The sequence below is a fragment of the Schistocerca cancellata genome, chromosome 2 (genome assembly GCF_023864275.1).
Source record: "Schistocerca cancellata isolate TAMUIC-IGC-003103 chromosome 2, iqSchCanc2.1, whole genome shotgun sequence".
NCBI classification, from domain to species: domain Eukaryota; kingdom Metazoa; phylum Arthropoda; class Insecta; order Orthoptera; family Acrididae; genus Schistocerca; species Schistocerca cancellata.
Window position 1 is genome coordinate 198,639,178 of NC_064627.1, and position 15,739 is coordinate 198,654,916.

The 15,739-nt window shown below is 43.2% G+C and overlaps 1 protein-coding gene across 1 annotated transcript in view; it reads left to right on the plus strand.

The window, feature by feature from the left end:
• LOC126161517 (diacylglycerol kinase eta) overlaps positions 1 to 15,739 on the plus strand; it is a 641,720-nt gene that overhangs the window by 338,059 nt on the left and 287,922 nt on the right. The window contains exon 3 of the mRNA XM_049917424.1: positions 8,028 to 8,132. Coding sequence (XP_049773381.1) covers positions 8,079 to 8,132 — 54 coding nt within the window. The 5' untranslated portion in view covers positions 8,028 to 8,078. The remainder of the gene's footprint in view (positions 1 to 8,027; positions 8,133 to 15,739) is intronic.

Sequence of the window (15,739 nt, forward strand, 5' to 3'; positions counted from 1 at the left end):
GTAATGGGCCACACAAAGACCAATGACCCACGTTTGTACTTCTGAATATCACACAAAAACAAAAACATAAAACATACAACAAAATAACGGTTTGTTTGTGTCTCTCCTGGGAGTGTCCAGTATGCTTTGAAAGCGAACCTGCCGATTTCACCTGTGAACGACTCGTCTAAAATTTTTAAAGTACAAGAATCGCGTGTAATAGAACTTATTAATGTTTTACTAGTGGGAAAAGTACTTCTTTTTAATTACAAAACTGGCAGCTTGTAGCTATTCCAATAACTGTATTTGCTCTTTGTGATGTTTAGTATGGTACAGAATAATATTTTAAGTTACTGCAAAAAAGTGCATCGACACCTACTGAGCTACGAAAAACAGGCCGCTGTATCACCCCTTTTGTGCACTCAGTTGAGCATTGGCATTTACGTTGCACTTTATAACTCCTGACTCTGACAATGTTTAGTTGCTGATTTGATCGTATGCAACCCAACGGATTATTGTTAATTTTAGGCATCTATTTTTCTCTTGGACCTCTCTCCAAAGTGCGTTGCAAATATTAGGGCTTGACCTCCAATGACCATTTTTTTTTGTCGTCAGTCTACTGACTGGTTTGATGCGGCCCGCCACGAATTCCTTTCCGGTGCTAACCTCTTCATCTCAGAGTAGCACTTGCAACCTACGTCCTCAATTATTTGCTTGACGTATTCCAATCTCTGTCTTCCTCTACAGTTTTTGCCCTCTACAGCTCCTTCTAGTACCATGGAAGTCATTCCCTCATGTCTTAGCAGATGACCTATCATCCTGTCCCTTCTCCTTATCAGTGTTTTCCACATATTCCTTTCCTCTCCGATTCTTCGTAGAACCTCCTCATTCCTTACCATATCAGTCCACCTAATTTTCAACATTCGTCTATAGCACCACATCTCAAATGCTTCGATTCTCTTCTGTTCCGGTTTTCCCACAGTCCATGTTTCACTACCATACAACGCTGTACTCCAGACGTACATCCTCAGAAATTTCTTCCTCAAATTAAGGCCGGTATTTGATATTAGTAGAATTCTCTTGGCCAGAAATGCCTTTTTTGCCATAGCGAGTCTGCTTTTGATGTCCTCCTTGCTCCGTCCGTCATTGGTTATTTTACTGCCTAGGTAGCAGAATTCCTTAACTTCATTGACTTCGTGACCCTCAGTCCTGATGTTAAGTTTCTCGTTGTTCTCATTTCTACTATTTCTCATTACTTTCGTCTTTCTCCGATTTACTCTCAAACCATACTTTGTACTCAGACTGTTCATTCCGTTCAGCAGATCATTTAATTCTTCTTCCCTTTCACTCAGGATAGCAATGTCATCATCGAATCGTATCATTAATATCCTTTCACCTTGTATTTTAATTCCACTCCTGAACCTTTCTTTTATTTCCATCATTGCTTCCTCGATGTACAGAATGAAGAGTAGGGGCGAAAGACTACAGCCTTGTCTTACACCCTTCTTAATACGGGCACTTCGTTCTTGATCGTCCACTCTTAGTATTCCCTCTTGGTTGTTGTACATATTGTATATGACCCGTCTCTCCCTATAGCTTACCCCTACTTTTTTCAGAACCTCGAACAGCTTGCACCATTTTATATTCTCGAACGCTTTTTCCAGGTCGACAAATCCTATGAAAGTGTCTTGATTTTTCTTTAGCCTTGCTTCCATTATTAGCCGTGACGTCAGAATTGCCTCTCTCGTCCCTTTATTTTTCCTAAAGCCAAACTGATCGTCACCTAGAGCATTCTCAATTTTCTTTTCCATTCTTCTGTATATTATTCTTGTAAGCAGCTTCGATGCATGAGCTGTTACGCTGATTGTGCGATAATTCTCGCACTTGTCAGCTCTTGCCGTCTTCGGAATCGTGTGGATGATGCTTTTCCGAAAGTCAGATGGTATATCGCCAGACTCATATATTCTACACACCAACGTGAATAGTCGTTTTGTTGCCACTTCCCCCAATGATTTTAGAAATTCTGATGGAATGTTATCTATCCCTTTTGCCTTATTTGACCGTAACTCCTCCAAAGCTCTTTTAAATTCCGATTCTAATACTGGATCCTCTATTTCTTCTAAATCGACTCCTGTTTCTTCTTCTATCACATCAGTCAAATCTTCGCCCTCATGCAGGCTTTCAATGTATTCTTTCCACCTATCTGCTCTCTCCTCTGCATTTAACAGTGGAATTCCCGTTGCACGCTTAATGTTACCACCGTTGCTTTTAATGTCACCAAAGGTTGTTTTGACTTTCCTGTATGCTGAGTCTGTCCTTCCGACAATCATATCTTTTTCGATGTCTTCACATTTTTCCTGCAGCCATTTCGTCTTAGCTTCCCTGCACTTCCTATTTATTTCATTCCTCAGCGACTTGTATTTCTGTATTCCTGATTTTCCCGGAACATGTTTGTACTTCCTCCTTTCATCAATCAACTGAAGTATTTCTTCAGTTACCCATGGTTTCTTCGCAGCTACCTTCTTTGTACGTATGTTTTTCTTCCCAACTTCTGTGATGGCCCTTTTTAGAGATGTCCATTCCTCTTCAACTGTACTGCCTACTGCGCTATTCCTTATTGCTGTATCTATAGCGTTAGAGAACTTCAAACGTATCTCGTCATTCCTTAGTACTTCCGTATCCCACTTCTTTGCGGATTGATTCTTCCTGACTAATGCCTTGAACTTCAGCCTACTCTTCATCACTTAGGTGCACAAAAAAGGATATTACACTCAATAAACACTTCACTGTCTACCTTGTAGTTTTATCTCGACCACAGTAGTGGACGGATTGTAGACTGATTTACCGTACAACAGTCCCTATGAAGTTTTGTGGTCGCCAGCTCTGAGGGAGCAATTTACCTTTATTCTTTCAGAAGTTATTTAACTGCTACTGAAATGAATTTACATTATAACAATTAATTTTCAATGTTCTACTTGTAGATAAGACGAAAGCAGCTGTGAGTTTTTGACGTAGCTCACTGGCTACCATCTTTAAATTTTGCAGTTACGTATTAATGAAAATGAAATAGCTCAAAATTAAGTGAAAGTAATCTCAAAATATGAAGCATTAACTGAATTAGTAACACGTCAATTTAATGTACACACAAATAAATTTAAAAGCCGTTTTTTTTCAGCTAATTACACTTACGACACACTTTCATTATTGCGATTCCAAAATTATTTTATACGTTCTATTGACCGGTAAGTTTTGCTCAGCATTATTTAAACACAATGAACAGGAAATTAGGACTCAGTTTGTGACTTTAGGATAATGAATTTAACAGATACTTTTAAATAACTGAAACTATTCAATAGCTGCAAATGAAGTTTGTGACTGTAATATTCATTCACCTCTGTTCACTCAGATTTCATAAAAAAGACTTGCCTTGTTTATTGTGGCTGTTGTGGTGCGACAATGGTACATTGCATAATGATAATTAGCAAGGCTCTTCATGTCTCCAGTGTGATGAAATTAATATATTACTACCACGCTGCTTGTGGTAGCCATTTTTCTTAAAGTTGCGTTGCCTCCAAATTCTATGTTAATGGTGGATATAGTTACTTTTCTAAAACCTCAGTTTCTGGAAACGACCTTACGACACAAATGTCGCCGCCACACCAACTTTCACTCGATTATGCATAGCTTTAGCACTCAAAAAATATTAACCCCGCCAGACATGACACATGTGTGAACACACACCAGGCTATCCTGCCTGTGACAATCGTCTTCTTTCATTCCCTACTGTCCTTTCCTTGCCACTTTGCGCCAAAGTCAGCAAGAAAATCACATGTTGAAAACCCAAAGTAGATCCCTGACCTTCTTATTTGCTTTATCAAAAGTATCATACATTTTAAAATACCCTATGCATATTACAGTCGTTATAATTATAAAAATCATTCATTATAATACTTCTGATTTCGTTAAACTATATTCATTACTCCATTTTCTAACCGATTATCAAAGGCATTCAGAATAGTGAGCATCCTTACAGTTTACATAGTTAAAAACGTCGATACTTCTTGTTTCGGTTTTTACGGACATGGTTTAATCGAAAAAATTTTAATAAATTTTTAGGCCTAATTTAAGCTGTTACGTTACAGTTTAAAAGCCAAAGTACACATAATGCCTTTGTAATAAAAGAGGTGTTTCACGTTTATACTTCAGTAAAATCTCTGTCATTTTTTTAAAAGTCGTTTGGGCCATCTGTGGATCACGTTGCTTGTGCTTTTGCTGTGCTGTTGTCGTCTGCCACATTTGATGCACTTGATGAAGTTTAGTAGATGTCTCCTTGTTAGTACCTTGAGCTTTTGTGTTAGCCTGGTATTCCTCCATTTTCCTCGTGCTCTCTGTTTCGTGTTAGACGGACCATTTACTGGTCTTCTGTAAGAGATGTTATGAAGGGCCTGGTTTCAATAGCAAACTGGTAGGCACTCCCGTTAGTTACTATGTCTTACCTAATATGAAGTTCTGCATGGTCTTTCTTATTTGCTTGATCCACAGGGATCCAGTGGCTTTCCCCTTGTTCACTACTCTGAAGATCTTACAGGACAGACTAAAAGGGATCCAATCTGTACAGGTACCCTTAGAACGCTAGTTGTCTTCTTCTGGTGGTATCAGCGAAATTTCTTTGTGTTGGTTGAGTCCACGATTAGGTTAGTACTACCGTTTCCCACCTGGTAGGATCCTTGATGACACTATCTTTCGCAGGAATTTCCTTTCTCGTAATTCGAGGATTCTTATTGGGATGTTCTTGGTTAGGAATAGACACACTGCTTCATAGACGACTGACAGCCTAACTGCTGTGTTATAGGGTCTTAGTTTGATTTTCATCGGTGGATGTTTTGAGGCGTACATTTTTTTCCAAGCACAGTATGCCCTGTCTACGTAGTATGTTTCTACTTTGTTAGAGAGCTACAGTTTCACTAAGATCATCTGAGATCCATTCTCCAAGGTACTTTACGGTTTTGACTCTCTTCATCAGCTTTGTTATTGAAATTAATTAGCTTAAAATTTGTTATCTAAAAAACTTGCAATTCAAAACTGTGTGACTTTTAAATTCCGATTTATAGTGTCACCCATGTATTATGATCTAGCCTTTGCTACCCTACTTTTGAACATGAACGTAAACTGTAAATTAAATTCACAGTGTATAAAGCCAATTACTCTAAAATGAATCTCACTATCGGTAAGTGAAACTGAATACAAAGAATGTCTACCAACATTCCACGGAATGGCTTGCTTATCAGTCGCAACACACTGGTTAATTGTCGCGTTGAAACTGTGCCCTTTTAAAAAACGCATCTACTGAATTTAAGCCCTCGTAAGTTCAACACCATTTCTAAACTGAACATTTCAAGGCATTCGCTTCAGAACTGCTACAAATTCGTCGGCCAGTAGACGGCGCCGCTCGAACTGTCAACACAACTGGAACTGCTAAGAGTATCCTACCCTCATCTATAAATCTTTCATACGTAGCTCTCATTCTTATCATCCTAGGGACGCCTTTAATATTGGTAACGAACTCAGTCTTTCCAGAGTTTGATGAATAGACCTGTTTTCTCTGTTGTTAAATATAGTTTCTGGAGTTCAATGACAGCCTCTTGCATGTCATTTATTAGCAAAGCCATGTCATCAGCAAAGACCAGGCATGGGATCCTTAGTTTGTCTACTGTGATCCCCATCCTTAATCCGAAGCTCGCTGGATGATTTCTTTTTCTGAACACATTTGAACGACATACACGAAATACCGTCTCCTTGCCTCCCACCTGTATTGATCAGGAACTCTCTGAGAGCTGTCTTCGAAAGTCTACACTGGATTTATTATTGCACATACTGAAAAATTAATTTTTTTCATTCCAGTTTCATATGTTTTGGCAGCTTTCTAATTTATAATGAACTTAGATTATGACAAAATTTTAAGCGACAGGAAAAAGCTGAGTTCGGACAAGGATTCAGTGCCCAAAGTATTGTGGGTTTATGCTATTACCTAGCAAACTATACTTTTTCATTGGCCTATTTTATCGAAATTTATTTTCATGATTCATGAAAAACCAAAGATATTGTCCTGGGTGTCAAATCACAGGAATTTTCTTTCTGCGGAGCTACTGTGTGCCTAATACCCACGCACAAGGAAAATTCTCAGCAGCTCTTAGGTATGTTAGTGGACGCCGACGCTGCAGCCTGAACTGCTACACTGGCTGACTTAACACACTAACGCCGGCCGCGGTGTCCGTGCGGTTCTAGGCGCTCAGTCCGGAGCCGCGCTGCTGCTACGGTCGCAGATTCGAATCCTGCCTCGGGCATGGGTGTGTGTGATGTCCTTAGGTTAGTTAGGTTTAAGTAGTTCTAAGTTCTAGGGGACTGATGACCACAGCAGTTGAGTCCCATAGTGCTCAGAGCCATTTGAACCATTTTTTAACACACTAACAACCAACAAAATGTTGGTAGCAAGGGCCACACAACGCACATTCCTCTCACCCTATCCCTCGTCCCTCAGACAACAGACACCTCATGGCGCGACCATAATACACTGCTTGGTAATTGCTAAGGAACAGAGACATTGTTAGACAGGAATAATCACAGGCAACGGTGGACGACGTTGAAACACACAGTACATACGTAATAGTGGTCAGTGGTACATTTATAACAGAAAAGTTACAGATTTCACCTAATGTCTTATACAGGTCAGACTCCGAAAAAAAGGTCGGCATCGAACCCTCAACAAGGAATATGCCCTCCTCGGGCATTAGTGCACATTTTGCACCTGTTATTCACGCTGGCTACCAAACGGTTCAGGAGTTCTTGCGGGATATTGACCCACTCAAGGCAATTTTCTGTTCTTGCTACCAAGAGCATCCCAGACATGCACTATAGGGTTTAGGTTCGGGAAGTATGCAGGCCATTCCATACGTTCAGTAGCTTCAGTTCTCTGAGAGGTCCTGGATGGAAGGGCACTGTCACCCATAAAGGTCGGGACCTATCACACCTCTAAACGGACATGATCCAGAATAATCTCACTGCAATATCATTGTGCTGTAACGATACCTCGCGCAAAGATATGCTACGGTGTTCGACCAAAACACCCTCTTAGCAACTTGTAGGCATGTTAGCGCCGACGCTGCAGCCTGAATTGTCAACATTGGCCCACTTAACACACTGACAACCAACAACAATATTATGCCTGCCCACATCATAACTCCTAGGCCACACAGAGGACGTTCAAGAACATTTTGTGGTGTGTAACGTGTCCCTCCCCCCCCCCCCTTTCTTTCTCTCTCTTCACACTAACTGGGACCAGAATCACTTGCCACAGTGAAGCGGGATTCGTCGGAGTCATTACTGTTACCTGACTCCAACCAACATACTCCCTACACCAACGAACTCTTTATTGACGACGGCTGGTTGAAGTGGGATGCATTTAACAAACTTCTGAGCATAAAAATCAGTCTCATTTAAACACCGTGTAATGATACTAGCAGAAACAGGTGTACCTGTAGAGATTGCGAGGTCTGCAGCGATCTGCCTAGGAGTGAGATGTCCGTTCCTTTTCGCCACTTGGGCAACGTATTGATTCTCTTGCGATGTGCTGGTCCGTCTACAACCACTGGCGTGTTTCCGGCGACCTTTTGTAATCGCGTCCACGATCGTAAGCACACAAATTTTGTCTTGCAGATATGTTGCTGTACCACATAGAATGTCGCACTAGTCGGTTCCACGACAACCTTTGTCATAAAGCGTACCTCATGAACTATCGAATGTATACAGAACGTTAGCGCGCTGGCTTCGCTGCACTTAACACGTCCCGCCCTCTACATTTCCTTTTACTATTATTGGTCGCATGTTCCGAAGCAATTGTCGGTTGCTCCGCAGCAATTGGCAGTTGTTCCACAGAAAGTGTTTGCTGTTCCTTAGCAATTGTCAAGCAGTGTACTCACGTCTGCAATAGCTGCACGGAGAGAGTACAGCTTGATCCTTGCTAACTGCCGACGCCTTTGTCCGTGTTGCAGGTCATAACGCCATTCCGGCGGTTGGTGCTGTGTGCAGAATCGCGGAAGGAGATGGAGGAGTGGATATCGGCGCTGAAAGCTTCCAGCAGTCGCGAGTACTACGAGGTGAGTGTACGGTTCTAGGCCTTCAAGTTCGCGCCGCGCAGACATATTGAATACGTATCCTAAACAGTGAAAGTTCTGCGTACTTCCTTTCCTTTACGCCAGAAACCTTTAGTGCCCATTTTCAGGTTACTTCCAGCGCAAAAGACGCCCCGTTGTTACACGGGCTGCCTAAACTCGCGACCGCCACCCTGCTGATGAATGTTGCACACAACAGAAGAAAAATCTATACCCTCCTGTGTGAAAGCGCATGCTACACTGACCAGTCACACTAATGTGACCACCTGTCAAAAGCCAGATTATGCGAGACGTGAAGGAAGAAAGACGCCCCGCTGTTACAAGGTGTGCCTAAACTCGTGACTGCCACCCTGCTGATGAACGTTGCACGTAACCGAAGAAAAATCTATACTCGCCTGTGTGAAAGCGCTTACTACACTGATCAGTCACATTATTGTGACCACCTGTCAAAAGCCTGATTATGCAAGATGAGCAGGAAGAAAGACGCCCCATTGTTACAAGGGGTGCCTAAACTCGCACCGCCACCCTGCTGATGAATGTTGCATGCAACCGAAGAAAAATCTATACTCGCCTGTGTGAAAGCGCTTACTACACTGATCAGTCACATTATTGTGACCACCTGTCAAAAGCCTGATTATGCAAGTCGTGCAGGAAGAAAGACGCCCCATTGTTACAAGGGGTGCCTAAACTCGCACCGCCACCCTGCTGATGAATGTTGCATGCAACCAAAGAAAAATCTATACCCACCTGTGTGAAAGCACACACTACACTGACCCAGTCACATTAATGTGACCACCTGTCAAAAGCCTGATTATGCAAGATGAGCAGGAAGAAAGACGCCCCATTGTTAAAAGGGGTGCCTAAACTCGCACCGCCACCCTGCTGACGAATGTTGCATGCAACCGAAGAAAAATCTATACCCACCTGTGTGAAAGAGCACACTACACTGACCCAGTCACATTAATGTGACCACCTGTCAAAAGCCTGATTATGCAAGATGAGCAGGAAGAATGATGCCCCATTGTTACAAGGGGTGCCTAAACTCGCACCGCCACCCTGCTGATGAATGTTGAATGCAACCAAAGAAAAATCTATACCAACCTGTGTGAAAGCGCACACTACACTGACCCAGTCACATTAATGTGACCACCTGTCAAAAGCCTGATTATGCAAGATGAGCAGGAAGAATGACGCCCCATTGTTACAAGGGGTGCCTAAACTCGCACTGCCACACTGCTGATGAATGTTGAATGCAACCAAAGAAAAATCTATACCCACCTGTGTGAAAGTGCACACTACACTGACCCAGTCACATTAATGTGACCACCTGTCAAAAGCCTGATTATGCAAGATGAGCAGGAAGAAAGAGGCCCCATTGTTACAAGGGGTGCCTAAACTTGCTCCGCCACCCTGCTGATGAATGTTGCATGCAACCGAAGAAAAATCTCTACCCACCTGTGTGAAAGTGCACACTACACTGACCCAGTCACATTAATGTGACCACCTGTTAAAAAGCCTGATTATGCAACATGAGCAGGAAGAAAGACGCCCCATTGTTACAAGGGGTGCCTAAACTCGCACCGCCACCCTGCTGATGAATGTTGCATGCAACCGAAGAAAAATCTCTACTCACCTGTGTGAAAGTGCACACTACACTGACCCAGTCACATTAATGTGACCACCTGTCAAAAGCCTGATTATGCAAGATGAGCAGGAAGAAAGACGCCCCATTGTTACAAGGCGTGCCTAAACTCGCACCGCCACCCTGCTGATGAATGTTGAATGCAACCAAAGAAAAATCTATACCCACTTGTGTGAAAGCGCACACTACACTGACCCAGTCACATTAATGTGACCACTTCTCAAAAGCCTGATTATGCAAGACGTGCAGGAAGAAAGACGCCCCATTGTTACAAGGGGTGCGACCGCCACCCTGCTGATGAATGTTGCATGCAACCGAAGAAAAATCTAAACCCGCCAGTGTGAAAGCACATACGACACTGACCAGTCAAATTAATGTGACCACTTGTCAAAACCCTTATTATGCGAGACTTGTACAGGGGGTGCCTAAACTCGCGATCTTTACCCTGCTGATGAATGTTGCATGCAACCGAAGAAAAATCTATACCCGCCTGTGTGAAAGCACATACTACACTGACCAGTCACATTATGTGCAAACTATTAGTCATAGAGGAAATATGAACTGGAACTTTTTGTAGGAAATTTAATGTACGAAGGGTAATCCCACAAGTAAGGTCTCCTATTTTTTTTTTATAAGTACAGAACTCTGTTTGTGTGGCAGTTGGTCACACCGTTATGAAGAGTGCTTCACGCGCTGTGTGTAAACATGTGTACGCCGCGCTGAGGTGCTCAATCTTGGCAGCCGTTGAGAATGGAGCTCCCGTTGGATGTTACCGCCAAGTGCGAATTGCGTGCAGCAATTCGGTTTTTGAACGCAAAGGGCACTGCGCCGACTGAAATCCATCCCCAATTGACGAACCTGCGTGCACGAATGGCAAAACGTCATTTTTCGGATGAATCCAGGTTCTGTTTACCGCATCATGATAGTCGCATCCGTGTTTAGCGTCATCGCGGTGAACACACATTGGAAGCGATGGTATGATGGTATGGGGTGCCATTGGTTACACGTCTCGGTCATCTCTTGTCCGCATTGACGGCACTTTGAACAGTGTACGTTACATTTCAGATGTGTTACGACCCGTGGCTCTACCCTTCATTCGATCCCTGCGAAACCGTACATTTCAGCTGGATAATGCACGACCGCATGTTGCAGGTCCTGTACGGGCCTTTCTGGATTTTTTTTTTTTTTTTTTTTTGGTCATCAGTCTACTGACTGGTTTGATGCGGCCCGCCACGAATTCCTTTCCGGTGCTAACCTCTTCATCTCAGAGTAGCACTTGCAACCTACGTCCTCAATTATTTGCTTGACGTATTCCAATCTTTGTCTTCCTCTACAGTTTTTGCCCTCTACAGCTCCCTCTAGTACCATGGAAGTCACTCCCTCATGTCTTAGCAGATGACCTATCATCCTGTCCCTTCTCCTTATCAGTGTTTTCCACATATTCCTTTCGTCTCCGATTCTGCGTAGAACCTCCTCATTCCTTACCTTATCAGTCCACCTAATTTTCAACATTCGTCTATAGCACCACATCTCAAATGCTTCGATTCTCTTCTGTTCCGGTTTTCCCACAGTCCATGTTTCACTACCATACAATGCTGTACTCCAGACGTACATCCTCAGAAATTTCTTCCTCAAATTAAGGCCGGTATTTGATATTAGCAGACTTCTCTTGGCCAGAAATGCCTTTTTTGCCATAGCGAGTCTGCTTTTAATGTCCTCCTTGCTCCGTCCGTCATTGGTTATTTTACTGCCTAGGTAGCAGAATTCCTTAACTTCATTGATTTCGTAACCCTCAATCCTGATGTTAAGTTTCTCGCTGTTCTCATTTCTACTACTTCTCATTACCTTCGTCTTTCTCCGATTTACTCTCAAACCATACTGTGTTCTCATTAGACTGTACATTCCGTTCAGCAGATCATTTAATTCTTCTTCACTTTCACTCACGATAGCAATGTCATCATCGAATCGTATCATTGATATCCTTTCCCCTTGTATTTTAATTCCACTCCTGAACCTTTCTTTTATTTCCATCATTGCTTCCTCGATGTACAGATTGAAGAGTAGGGGCGAAAGGCTACAGCCTTGTCTTACACCCTTCTTAATACGAGCACTTCGTTCTTGATCGTCCACTCTTATTATTCCCTCTTGGTTGTCGTACATATTGTATGTGACCCGTCTCTCCCTATAGCTTACCCCTACTTTTCTCAGAATCTCGAACAACTTGCACCAATTTGTATTGTCGAACGCTTTTTCCAGGTCGACAAATCCTATGAAAGTGTCTTGATTTTTCTTTAGCCTTGCTTCCATTATTAGCCGTGACGTCAGAATTGCCTCTCTCGTCCCTTTACTTTTCCTAAAGCCAAACTGATCGTCACCTAGCGCATTCTCAATTTTCTTTTCCATTCTTCTGTATATTATTCTTGTAAGCAGCTTCGACGCATGAGCTGTTAAGCTGATTGTGCGATAATTCTCGCACTTGTCAGCTCTTGCCGTCTTCGGAATCGTGTGGATGATGCTTTTCCGAAAGTCAGATGGTATATCGCCAGACTCATATATTCTACACACCAACGTGAATAGTCGTTTTGTTGCCACTTCCCCCAATGATTTTAGAAATTCTGATGGAATGTTATCTATCCCTTTTGCCTTACTTGACCGTAAGTCCTCCAAAGCTCTTTTAAATTCCGATTCTAATACTGGATCCCCTATTTCTTCTAAATCGACTATCACATCAGACAAATCTTCACCCTCATACAAGCTTTCAATGTATTCTTTCCACCTATCTGCTCTCTCCTCTGCATTTAACAGTGGAATTCCCGTTGCACTCTTAATGTTACCACCGTTGCTTTTAATGTCACCAAAGGTTGTTTTGACTTTCCTGTATGCTGAGTCTGTCCTTCCGACAATCATATCTTTTTCGATGTCTTCACATTTTTCCTGTAGCCATTTCGTCTTAGCTTTCCTGCACTTCCTATTTATTTCATTCCTCAGCGACTTGTATTTCTGTATTCCTGATTTTCCCGGAACATGTTTGTACTTCCTCCTTTCATCAATCAACTGAAGTATTTCTTCTGTTACCCATGGTTTCTTCGCAGCTACCTTCTTTGTACGTATGTTTTTCCTCCCAACTTCTGTGATGGCCTTTTCTAGAGATGTCCATTCCTCTTCAACTGTACTGCCTACTGCGCTATTCCTTATTGCTGTATCTATAGCGTTAGAGAACTTCATAGGTATCTCGTCATTCCTTAGTACTTCCGTATCCCACTTCTTTGCGTATTGATTCTTCCTGACTAATGTCTTGAATTTCAGCCTACTCTTCATCACTACACACATCTATATCTGCTCCTGGGTACGCCTTACAATCCAGTATCTGATTTCGGAATCTCTGTCTGACCATGATGTAATCTAATTGAAATCTTCCCGTATCTCCCGGCCTTTTCCAAGTATACCTCCTCCTCTTGTGATTCTTGAACAGGATATTCGCTATTACTAGCTGAAACTTGTTACAGAACTCAATTAGTCTTTCTCCTCTTTCATTCCTTGTCCCAAGCCCATATTCTCCTGTAACCTCTTCTTCTACTCCTTCCCCTACAACTGCATTCCAGTCGCCCATGACCATTAGATTTTCGTCCCCCTTTACATACTGCATTACCCTTCCAATATCCTCATACACTTTCTCTATCTGTTCATCTTCAGCTTGCGACGTCGGCATGTATACCTGAACTATCGTTGTCGGTGTTGGTCTGCTGTCGTTTCTGATTAGAACAACCCGGTCACTGAACTGTTCACAGTAACACACCCTCTGCCCTACCTTCCTATTCATAATGAATCCTACACCTGTTATACCATTTTCTGCTGCTGTTGATATTACCCGATACTGATCTGACCAAAAATCCTTGTCTTCCATCCACTTCACTTCACTGACCCCTACTATATCTAGATTAAGCCTTTGCATTTCTCTTTTCAGATTTTCTAGTTTCCCTACCACGTTCAAGCTTCTGACATTCCACGCCCCGACTCGTAGAACGTTATCCTTTCGTAGATAATTCAATCTTGCCTTGGTCGAGATCCAATGACTGTTAGCAGAATATGGAATCGGTGGGTTCAAGAGGGTAATACGGAACGCCGTGCTGGACCCCAACGGCCTCGTATCACTAGCAGTCGAGATGACAGGCATCTTATCCGCATGCCTGTAACGGATCGTGCAGCCACGTCTCGATCCCTGAGTCAAACAGATGGGGACGTTTGCAAGACAACACCCATCTGCACGAACAGTTCGACGACGCTTGCAGCAGCATGGACTATCAGCTCGGATACCATGGCTGCGGTTACCCTTGACGCTGCATCACAGACAGGAGCGCCTGCAATGGTGTACTCAACGGCGAACCTGGGTGCACGAATGGCAAAACGCCATTTTTCGGATGAATCGAGGTTCTGTTTACCGCATCATGATGGTCGTATCCGTGTTTAGCGTCATCGCGGTGAACGCACATTGGAAGCGATGGTATGATGGTATGGGGTGCCATTGGTTACACGTCTCGGTCACCTGTTGTCCGCATTGACGGCACTTTGAACAGTGGACGTTACATTTCAGATGTGTTACGACCCGTGGCTCTACCCTTCATTCGATCCCTGCAAAACCCTACATTTCAGCAGGATAATGCACGACCGCATGTTGCAGGTCCTGTACGGGCCTTTCTGGATACAGAAAATGTTCGACTGCTGCCCTGCCCAGCACATTCTCCAGATCTCTCACCAACTGAAAACGTCTGGTCAATGGTGGCCTAGCAACTGGCGTGTCACAATACGCCTGTCACTACTCTTGATGAACTGTGGTATCGTGCTGAAGGTGCATGGGCAGCTGTATCTGTACACGCCATCCAAGCTCTGTTTGACTCAATGCCCGAGCGTATCAAGGCCGTTATTACGGCCACAGGTGGTTGTTCTAGGTACTGATTTCTCAGGATCTATGCACCCAAATTGCGTGAAAATATAATCACGTGTCAGTTCTAGTATAACATATTTGTCCAATGAATACCCATTTATCATCTGCATTTCCTCTCGGTGTAGCAATTTTAATGGCCAGTAGTGTAATTAACTCCTAAACTGCGGAACATATCGAATTTTTCTTGACAATTTTTTCTCGGCACAACCTACCCTGCAACAGCCTTATAAGCTTTGCAGTCTGTTGTAGACCACCCTGTACAGTAACGCCCAAGCTGTTTTGGATCTTAATGCCTCTTGATGACTACATTATGACAGCATTTTAAATTCGGTCAGTAATTATATAAAATAGTGAAAATAAAATTTTTGTTGTCTCTGGAGGGCTTTAAGTAGGCAACCTGTAACTAGGACTATGCGCCCTGAACCGACTTCGCTGTTTAGCAAAGTAGATATCCTTGCAATCGAATATTACCAACGGCCTTGCCGCTGTGATAACACTGGTTCCTGTCAGATCACCGAAGTTACGCACTGTCGAGCTTGGCTAGCACTTGGATGGGTAACCGTCCGTTCTGCAGAGCGCCGGAAGCCGGTTGCACTCAGCTCTTGTGAGGCCAGTCGTCGAGGTACTTGATCTGCAAGTAGCGGCTCCGGTCACGAAAACTGACCACATGCCACTCTGTACCAGCATCCAGCGACGCTAATTTCTCGTTGTGGTCGTTTCGCGAGCCGTATGTGGGAGGATGTAATATGTTGTCCGACTCTTCACGGAAGTAACTCTCTCGGAATTTCAACAGTAAAGCACATGCCACTCCGTACCCTCATCCAGCGACGCTAATTTCTCGTTGTGGTCGTTTCGCGAGACGTATGTGGGAGGATGTAATATGTTGTCCAACTCTTCGCAGAAATTACTCTCTCGAAATTTCAGCAGTAAACCTCTCCGTGATGCACAGCGCCTCACTTGTAATGTTTGCCACTAGAACCTGTTGAGCATCTCTGTGATGTTCTCGCG